Raw genomic sequence first — 11,605 nt, 5'->3', positions numbered from 1 at the left:
GAGAAAGAGAGAGAGAGAGAGAGAGAAAGAGAGAGAGAGAGAGAGAGAGAGAGAGAGAGAGAGAGAGAGAAAGAGAGAGAGAGAGAGAGAGAGAGAGAAAGGAAGAGAGAAAGAGGGAGGGAAATGAGCCTGGCAGCTCATTAGAAGGTTTTTGTACTGTAATATAAAACACCAACTCAGACATTATATCACTTTAAACTATTAAAAATGTTAATAAAAGTCACTTATTCAAACTTTTTAGGGTTAAATATTGAAAGACCAAGGTCTCATAATGAGATTCAAAATAAAAAATAAAAAAATAAATAAAAACTTGAATCACAGAATATGGAAAACTGCTAATTACATATATGTTTTACAGTGTGTATATTTGGCTCATAGACAGATAAAGGGGTTGTTCCCACAAAGCAGATGTGCCTGCGACTGTACCTTGGCAGCTGGGCAGCGCTCTGTTCCACTCGGGCCTGTTGGTGGCGCCCATGACGCAGGTGAGGCTGGAATATCCCTGTAGCTGGTAGCCTGGATCACAGTGGAAGGTCACAGTGGAGCCCAGCTTATGGTCTCCACCCAACCGCGTGCCATTCATCACGCTGCCTGGGTCAAAACAGGCCTCACGCAGTTTAGCTATACAGGAGAGGAACACAAGACATATGGCGAATGATAAAGCTGAAGAAGATGAAACGAAATGCCAAGCGGTGAGTCACTGTCAACCTTTCAAACTTTCCAGTTTTTGTGGTCAAGCGTCTTAAAATAGTATATCACCGCCATCTTAAAGGAACAGGGCACATGAAAAGAAACACTCATCCCAGTCAATACAAATCGATATGTGCAGCGCTCATGAGCACGAATACAGATTGAGCAAACACTAAACACACACATATGGGTAGTTGGTGTATGGTATTTTTGTAACTTTTTCTTTTACATTTTACTGAACTCGCGTCACAGTGGCGCAGTAGGTAGCACAATCGCCTCACAGCTCCGGTTTCCCCCACAGTCCAAACACATGCGTTACAGGTAAATTAAATAAACTAAATTTCCCGTAGTGTATGTGTGTGAAAGAGAGTGTATGGGTGTTTCCCAGTGTTGGGTTGCAGCTGGAAGGGCATCCGCTGAGTAAAACATATGCTGGATAAGTTGGCAGTTCATTCCCCTGTGGTGACCCCAGATGAATAAACAGACTAAGCTGAAAAAAACGAATGACTTGTTGGACTGGAGATTTTCGATAAACTGGGAAGTAACACCAAAGGACAACAAAGCTGTTATAGTGGTTCCAAAAGCTAAATATGAATTTGGATATGTGTATTTGTATATGTACACTAATTAATGAAGTCTGATGTTTGAGAAAATATAAGGGGTTACTAACTTTATATATTATCTACATTATTTATATTTATCTACATGTTTTATTTATGTATTTTTTTCTTTACTGCAAAAATGTCCTCTGGTGCGACATAGCAAAAATTAAGAAAAACTAAATAATAGTATACAAATAGCATGAGAGCTTATATTTATATAGTGCTATTTATTTTATATGAAATTATGAATAATATATATTTTTTCTCCATGACCTATCGAACTAGGTCACACCAAAGGACGACAAAACGTAATTTATTAAGCTCCAACAACATGTGAGACAAAAACTTAACAGACTCACATCATGGGCTTTACTGTGGGCTTTAGTCACATGATCCTGAATGGGGTCCTTCAAATAATTACAGTTTTAATAGAATTGCCTGAATTTAAATGATCATATAGTGTCACACCCGAGGATATGGTTTTCAGTGACAAAATGTATCAAGTTCCTATTTTTTTAGAAATATATGCATGCAAAAATATTGTCATTTACTAAAATAGACACTTGTAAAATAGGGCATTAGATATTTATTAATGACTTAATTGTTTTTAATTTATAAAAGTTGAAACTTATTGAACCATGCTTAAGACAGAAACACCATTGGTTAGTTTTGAGATTTGCCTTAAAACTGTTTAAAGAAGTAATTTTGTATAAAAAATTTTTATAGAATATTTTATAACAAGACGTCAATGAAGACAAATAAATGTTTAAACTATTTAATGCATTTTAAATGATGACAGTGGACCCTTTTCACGAGACTGTTATGATGCCTTTATTGGTCATCAGCATCTTAAATCGTTGAAATTTGTTAAGATTTACATTTTGATATGTACAGTTGAAACCAGAAGTTTACATACGTTGTATAAAAAGGCACATGACCATTTAAAAAAAGCCAGATGTTAATGTGACTAAACATTTTCTCTTTTAGGTAAGTTAGGATTATCAAATGTGTCTCTGTTATGCTTAATAGCAGAATAATGAGATATATTTTTCTTGAGAAATTTTTATAACTTTTCTTGAAAGTCAAATTTACATACAATAAGATTATTATGCCTCTGAAAAAGCTCAGATGATGGTGTCAAGATTTGGATGTTTCTGATTGGCTAATTGACAACATTTGAGTTAATTGGAGGCACAACTGTAGAATAGTATTTAAGGAAAACTTTAAACACACTGCTTCCTTGTGTGACAACATGGGAATTCAACAAACAGAATCAACAAAAAAAGCCAGATTACAACTTGCTAAATTACACTGGGAAAAAGACTAATTTTTGGAGACATGTCCTGTGGTCTGATGGCCATAACGACCAGTGTTACATTTGGAGGACAAAGATTAACAGCCTAGGAACACCATCCCAATTGTGAAGTATGGGGGCGGCAGCATAATGTTGTTGGGTTGTTTTGCTGCAGAACGGACTGGTCCACTTCACAGCATAGATGGCATCATGAAGAAAGAACATTATGTAGAAATACTGAAGCAACATCTCAAGACATCAGCTAGGAAATTAAAACGTGGCCACAAATGGGTCTTCCGAACAGACCATGACCCTAAGCATACTGCCAAATTAGTTCAAATGTGCTTTAAGGACAACAGAGTGAAAGTTTTGGAGTGGCCATCACAAAGCCCTGACCTCAATCCTATAGAAAATTTGAGGGCAGAGTTGAAAAAGCTTGTGCAAGCAAGACAGTCTACAAATCTGACTCAGTTACACCAATTCATGTTAGGAGGAATGGGCCAATATTCCTTCAAAACATTCCCAAAACATTTGACCAAAGTTATACAGTTTAAAAGCGAAGCTAAAATACCAAGGAAATGTATGACTCTTTATAACTCGGAATTTTGACCTAATAACTAGCAATTCTATCTTTATAACTCGCAATTCTGACTTAATAACTCAGAATTCTGACATTATAACTCAAAATTCTGACTTTATCACACGCAATTCTGACTTTATCACTCAGAATTGCGACTTAATAACTCAGAATTGCGACTTAACTCAGAATTCTGACTTTATAACTCAGAATTGCGACTTTATAACTCATAATTGCGACTTTATAACTCAGAATTGCGTCTTAACTCAGAATTGACTTTATCACTCAGAATTGCGACTTAATAACTCAGAATTGCGTCTTAACTCAGAATTGACTTTATCACTCAGAATTGCGACTTAATAACTCAGAATTGCGACTTAACTCAGAATTCTGACTTTATAACTCAGAATTGCGACTTTATAACTCATAATTGCGACTTTATAACTCAGAATTGCGTCTTAACTCAGAATTGACTTTATCACTCAGAATTGCGACTTAATAACTCAGAATTGCGTCTTAACTCAGAATTGACTTTATCACTCAGAATTGCGACTTAATAACTCAGAATTGCGTCTTAACTCAGAATTGACTTTATCACTCAGAATTGCGATTTAATAACTCAGAATTGCGTCTTAACTCAGAATTGACTTTATCACTCAGAATTGCGACTTAATAACTCAGAATTGCGTCTTAACTCAGAATTGACTTTATCACTCAGAATTGCGACTTAACTCAGAATTGCGACTTAACTCAGAATTCTGACTTTATAACTAAGAATTGCGACTTTATAACTCATAATTGCGACTTTATAACTCAGAATTGCGTCTTAACTCAGAATTGACTTTATAACTCAGAATTGCGACTTTATAACTCAGAATTGTGACTTAATAACTCAGAATTCTGACTTTGTAACTCAGAATTGCGACTTAACTCAGAATTCTGACTTTATAACTCAGAATTGCGACTTTATAACTCAGAATTGCGACTTTATAACTCAGAATTGCGACTTTATAACTCAGAATTCTGACTTAATTTTTTTTTTTTTTACTTAATTTTTTTTTATTCAGTGGCGGGAACGGGCTTCCATAGTTTCTAATTCAGTGGCTATGGGCAGGACAGTAAATGTTTATGTTGTTCTCTCTTCTGGCTGCTGTTATCAGTCTCACACTATTTTCTTTCCTTTTCCTGAAACACTTGATTACACCATTGTGGAGTTTTTCTTTAATTATTTCAGCAAATAGGATTGTAAAGAAATTATTTGTTGTACTGGGCTCTAAGTTTATCCAACTGTGATGTCTTCCGCTACTGAGAAACCAGGAAATGTGAAAAGAGTCTATACTAAATCTGTTCATTTTAGTCATGTGTGAGAGTGAAATTTCAACGTGACATCAACAACATACCTTTGTATTCCAGATGGAAGCCTGTGTAGCTGACTGACCCGTCACTGCGGAAGGCGATGTGCATGATGTTGGAGCTGCTTTCAACCTTTTCTGGCAACTTGCTGTCTTGAAATGTGCCGATCAGATGACTGTTGCTGTGAGGTCCGTCGTAGATGTATAAGAAGTCATAATTGGGCTCAATGCTAAAACTGAGAGAAGACATGGAAAGGATCAAAACACTGCAAATAAAATTATCTATTGACTTTTCCAAAGCCACAATATCCATATGATATCTGTTTATTTACAGTTAGAATTTGCATTATGGGATGTTAATCTCTGGTCTGTCGACTTTTGATGTTGAAAATTCAACTATGAAGTTTAACAAAGTGAATTTTAGTTCCCTTTTAATTTGAAATGATATATTATTCATTCATTCTTTCATTTTCCTTCGGCTTAGTCCCTTATTCATCAGGGGTCACCACAGTGAATAAACCGTCAACTATTCCAGCATATATTTTACACAGTGGATGCCCTTCCAGCATCCAGCACCCAGTAATGGGAAACACCCATACAGTCTCACATTCACACACTAAGGCCAATTTAGTTAAATCACTTCACCTATAGCGCATGTCTTTGGACTGTGGGGAAAACCAGAGCACCTAGAAGAAACACACACCAACACGAGGAGAACATACAATCTCCACACAGAAATGCCAAATGGCCCTGCCGGGACTCGAACCGGCGGCCTTCTTGCTGTGAGGCGACATTGCTAACCATTAAGCCACCGTGCCACCCTTAACAATATATTTGATGATAGCAGTCATGGGAATTATATCTAATATATTAGATAACAATAAGTCATGGGAACTTATTACTGGTGGGAGGCATGCGTTGGGGCCGAGTGCCTCAGTGTCCCACCAGTGACGATATACAGCCACACGATGTACATAGACGATATACATAGAGGCACTGTCTATCCAAAATTATAAATATTTTTAAATAGGCACTATCCTTATAAATAAACTGCATAGTTGCAATCTAAACAACTACCTTCTTGACTAAAAAAGCCTCAAAAGTACATTATGTTGCCCAAAAGCTGCAGTATTTGGAATATTTTTTTATTTCTTTCTTTCTAAATTTAAAACAATGTTATTAAAAGTACATTTTTCAAACTTTTCAACATCAAATGTTGTTAGTGGAAATATAAAGATTCAATAATGCAATTCAAAAGCAGAAATAAGTTAAAAACAAAAAACAAATCACAGAATATGCACAAAAAAAAATGCTAATTACAGTATGAATATTTTCTATGGATCTTCTAATGGGTCTATTGGTCTTCTAATGGATCAAAAAAAAAATATCAATCACAAAAATATCCAGTAGAACAACAACAGTTTTTTTTCTTAACATTGATAATAATAAGAAATATTTCTATATTGTAGAAATTAATTATATTTCAAAATATATATTCAAATATAAAGCAATTATTTCAAATGTAAATAATATTGTTTTGATAAATACAAGCAAATAAAAGCAGACTTGGAGTGTTTGACTGGGAATTTACAACTTAAACATATGTTCAAGTACATTACAGTTCTCAAAATAGACATAATTTGTTTCTAAACTATTCTTTTAGTATAAGAGGAAGAATACACCACGTAATTCGAACTATGAATAGTGTGTGTTAAATAACAATAAACAATAAATAAAATGTAGTTTTTATGCACATATTGTAATATATTGTTTAACATGGTCAGTACAAACTAAAACACCATGAAGGCTGCTCTAAAACAACAATAGGATGGGAAAATACCGACTAAACACTAATTACTGAGGGTACTGTTCATTTAAATCTTCATAATGATGCAAACTTCTTAAAAACAGTGATGACGGTAAAAGTGGAACACAAAAACAAGCTGAATCCTATTGAAAACATTTATCAAGTGCTTGTTGACAACACCACAAGCTCCATCCAGTGTTTATGGTGTGCTCGGATGAGGACGTTAAAACAAGCCTGTGATCTTCCTAAAAGACCTTTTGGGTCATTTGAGGCAGAAAAATGTTTTCAAGAGCCTTTTCTGTATGCTTCAGGTGGAAGGGAATGATATGAAGTGGAAACATCCGATGTGGGTGGAAAATGCACGTAAATGGCAGAGCAAAGCTTTGGGGAAATATAGTCAGAAAATGTTGCACTTCACATTAAGTACTGCAATATGAGCAGACGTCTATATTAATGTCATTATGAAGATTTGTTTATTGTCCCAAAACTCCAACAACGATATGCCAATAGCTTGAGACAATTTTGTAAATACTGTAATAATGTCACTTGCAGGCCTCTTGGAGATTATCTGTCCCGAGACATCTTTTCTCAATTACCCTACTGATAAAAAACACAACTCCAAGTCACATGCTAATTTGAAATTAATTGGGTTTTCGTGCACAGATCACAGTCTGATATCAATAGCGTTTTCCAATTTACAGTCTGAGATGGAACCGGGTATGGGTCAGTGACGTGACACACATTTTATGTCTTCTGATGTAATCATTTATTCAAAGATGCATTAAAAATGCAAATCACACTGACAACGACTTGAATACATCTCCTCTATGATTAACCTGTTCAAAAATTCAGTTTGATATTTTTTGGGGAGACAAAGTCAGAAATGTCTTGGTGGTTTATTCGCTGTGAGACGGCAATGAAGTAACATAACATGCTAATTAAAGCCTGAGATTCTTGTAAGATAAAACTAGAAGTAGTTTGAAATTATCTAAAAATTTTACTGTATATTTATTCAATTATTTACATATTTAAGTGATGACGGACGGACTGACAGATAGATAGATGGATGGATAGATAGAATGAAGGATAGAAAGATGGATAGACAGATGGATGGATGGTTAGATAGATAGAACGATAGAACGACAGACAGACAGACAGACAGACAGACAGACAGACAGACAGACAGATAGATAGATAGATAGATAGATAGATAGATAGATAGATAGACGGAGAGATAGATACACGGACGGACGAACGGACGGACGGACGGATGGAGAGATAGATAGACAGACGGACGGACAGACAGACAGACAGACAGACAGACAGACAGACAGACAGACAGACAGACAGACAGATAGATAGATAGATAGATAGATAGATAGATAGATAGATGGAGAGATAGACGGACGGAGAGATGGACGGACTGATGGACAGACGTACGGACGGATGGATGGACAGATAGAATGATAGACAGACAGACAGACAGACAGACAGACAGACAGACAGACAGACAGACAGATAGATAGATAGATAGATAGATAGATAGATAGATAGATAGATAGATAGATAGATAGATAGATAGATAGATAGATAGATAGATAGATAGATAGATAGATAGATAGATAGATAGATAGATAGATAGATAGATGGACAGACGGAGAGATGGACGGACGGACGGAATGATGGACAGATAGAACGATAGATAGAATGATAGAACGACAGACAGACAGACAGACAGACAGACAGCCAGACAGACAGATAGACAGATAGATAGATAGATAGATAGATAGATAGATAGATAGATAGATAGATAGATAGATAGATAGATAGATAGATAGATAGATAGATAGATAGATGGACAGACGGAGAGATGGACGGACGGACGGATTGATGGACAGATAGAACGATAGATAGAATGATAGAACGACAGACAGACAGACAGACAGACAGACAGACAGACAGACAGACAGACAGACAGACAGATAGATAGATAGATAGATAGATAGATAGATAGATAGATAGATAGATAGACAGACAGACAGACAGATGGACGGACGGACAGAAATAGACAGACAGATGGATGGATGGACTGATGGATAGATAGAAATATAGTATGATAGATAGATAGATCATACTATCAATCAAATCCGCTCCACTTAACATCTTGTGCATCCACCATATTTGTGGTTTGTTAACCGTTTTAACCCCTTTTGTAGTTCTAGTTGAATTCAAGTTATTAGCAATATTAGCAGTTGGAGCAGAGATTTTTTTACAATTGGAGAGATTATAAAGGTCTGTAATACTTACCATTGAAAACGTGCTAATGTGCTAATGCTAACTTGGTCACGTGAAACCCATTATATTAAGTTTTTAACATCTACCCCTACCCTGAACTTAACACTTAATACCTTGTCTCAGGTTATCATTTGATAGGCTTTGGTTTGATTATGCACAGATCTGCACTTTGAATTTCAACAGGAAATAGTAAACCATTCGGATAACTTTTAAATACCTATTTTAACATGCTGTGGTTTGGGACATGCTAGTTATAAATTCAAGTACTATTTGGGAGAGATAGTATGTGAATTGGGGAGCAGCAAGAGTAAAACCTTACCTGATAAAAGCCAAGGAAATGACGTAATCAGGGTGAACCGTGATGAACCAGTCACAGTCCTTGCTGTGTGGATACGGATGAGGGAAATTCGGAGACAGTATGAATCCAGATGAGCCAGTAATGTTTCCACCACAAGGAGCTGAAAGATAATGATTATTTTCTGTTAGCGCTAAGAAAGCACATACAACAATTCCTCCCCACAGTGTGCAAGTGCTGTCATTTAATCTCAAAATTGCTCAATATCTTATACGTAATGCGCTACCATTATATAATTCCGTAATATGAGTCTGTAACTTAAATAATATCATTAATATTCATGAGCAAATCTGATAAGTGCCCACCCCCCACTGCTCAAACCATCTATGAGCTCCAGGTCTGGCTTTTAAAAATCTGTAGTGACCTTTAAATTGTCTAAATGTGACTCAAGGTCCCATAATGCAATTCAAAAGCATGCAAAATAAAAAAAAAATATGACTCAAAAAATACAGAAAGCTGCTAATTTACAAATATTTTTACATTGTAGTTTCTAATGGGTCACTCAAATAAATCACAAAAATTTCCAGCGGCACAGCAGTTTGTTTTATCATTGATAATAATACAAAATATTACAATATATTTAAGAAATAAATGATATTTTAAAATACATTCGCATTGATAACATTATTTCAAATGCAAAAGATATTGTTTTGATCAAATAAATGCAGATCTAGAGAGTCAAAAACTTTTTGGACTGGGAATTGACAACTTAAATATGTTCAGTTGCGTACATTACAATTAATAAAATAGTCAAAATTAGTCTCTAAACTATTGTGACTCTAAAAATTGCTAGATAGCTTATACATAAAAAAATCAAACTATGAGTCTGGAATTTAAATATTATCATTAATATTAATGAGCAAATCTGATAGGTGCCCACCCTGCCTACTACTCAAGTCATAAGCTTCCAGGTCTGGCTTTAAACTCAAAAATTGGCAACCTAAATATATGTTCAAGTAGTCAAAATTAGTCTCTAAACTATTTTTAGTATGAGAGGAAGATTACACAACATGTCATTTGAATCTCTAAATTGCTAGATAAGTCAATCACCATGCAGGCACTCAGTAACAAACTATGAGTCTGGAATTTAAACAATATCATTAATATTCATGAGCAAATCTGAAAGTGCCCACTCCTACACTCTTCAAACCATCTCTAAGCTCCAGGTCTGGAGCTCCAGACCTAGAGAGTCAAAAACTTTTTTTGACTGGGAATTGACAACTTAAATATGGTCAGTTGCGTACATTACAATTAATAAAATAGTCAAAAATTGACTCTAAACTATTTTGACTCTCAAAATTGCTAGATAACTTATACATAAATAAATAACATATCATGAGTCTAAAATATAAATAATATCATTAATATTAATGAGCAAATCTGATAGGTGCCCACCCCTCCTACTGCTCAAGTCATAAGCTTCCAAGTCTGGCTTTAAACACTCGAAACTCAAAAACTGACAACTTAAATATGTTCAAGTATATTATAATGAATAAATTAGTCAAAATTAGTCTCTAAACTATTTTTAGTATGAGAGGAAGAATACACAACATGTCATTTGAATCTCTAAATTGCTAGCTAAGTAAATCACCATGCAGGCCAGGCATTCAGTAACAAACTAGGAGTTGGGAATTTAAACAATATCATTAATATTCATGAGCAAAGTGCCCACTCCTACACTCTTCAAACCATCTATAAGCTCCAGGTCTGGCTTTTAAAACCCTGTATTGACCTTTAAATTGTCTAAACGTGGCATACATAATAAAGAGGAAAAAACATGCCTCAAAAAAAAAATAATAATAATAATACAGAAAATTGCTAATTTATGAATATCTTTTACAGTGTAGTTTCTAATGGGTCACACAAATCATAACAATGTCCAGTAGCACAACAGTTTGTTTTATGATTGATAATAACAAGAAATGTTACAATATATTTCAGAAATAAATGATATTTTAAAATATATCCACATAGAAACGTTATTTCAAATGTAAAAGATATTGTTTTGATCAAATAAATGCAGATCTAGAGAGTCAAAAACTTTTCTGACTGGGAATTGACAACTTAAATATGTTCAGTTGCGTACATTACAATTAATAAAATAGTCAAAAATTGTCTCTAAACTATTTTGACTCTCAAAATTGCTAGATAGCTTATACATAAATAAATCACCATGCTGGCTAATATATATCTTTAAGTAACAAATTAGTCTGGAATTTAAATAAATTTAGTTTAAATAATTTAGTCTGGAATTTAAATATTATCATTAATATTAATGAGCAAATCTGATAGGTGCCCACCCCCCCAACTGCTCAAGTCATAAGCTTCCAGGTCTGGCTTTAAAAACTTGAAACTTGAAAACTGACAAGTTAAATATATGTTCAAGTAAATTATAATTAATAAATTAGTCAAAATTAGTCTCTAAAAAGTTGTTTTAGTATGGGAAGAAGAAAACACAACATGTAATTTGAATCTCTAAATTGCTAGATATTTCCTAAGTTAATCCCCATGCTTTCCAATATATCATTCAGTAACAAATTTTGAATCTGAAATTTAAATTAATCATTAATATTCATGAACAAATCTGATAAAAGCTTCCAGGTCTGGCTTTTAAAAACAGTCTTGACCTTTAA

At 34.6% G+C, this 11,605-nt stretch overlaps 1 protein-coding gene across 1 annotated transcript in view; it reads right to left on the bottom strand.

The window, feature by feature from the left end:
• csmd3a (CUB and Sushi multiple domains 3a) overlaps positions 1-11,605 on the bottom strand; it is a 685,206-nt gene that overhangs the window by 372,648 nt on the left and 300,953 nt on the right. The window contains exons 28-30 of the mRNA XM_056474744.1: positions 8,937-9,075; positions 4,564-4,751; positions 427-621 (exon numbers count right to left, since the gene is read on the bottom strand). Coding sequence (XP_056330719.1) covers positions 427-621; positions 4,564-4,751; positions 8,937-9,075 — 522 coding nt within the window. The remainder of the gene's footprint in view (positions 1-426; positions 622-4,563; positions 4,752-8,936; positions 9,076-11,605) is intronic.

This window comes from Danio aesculapii, chromosome 16 (assembly GCF_903798145.1).
Source record: "Danio aesculapii chromosome 16, fDanAes4.1, whole genome shotgun sequence".
Taxonomy (NCBI): Eukaryota; Metazoa; Chordata; class Actinopteri; order Cypriniformes; family Danionidae; genus Danio; species Danio aesculapii.
Note: the sequence above shows the minus strand (reverse complement) of the source record. Positions and strands in the feature narration are given on the sequence as shown.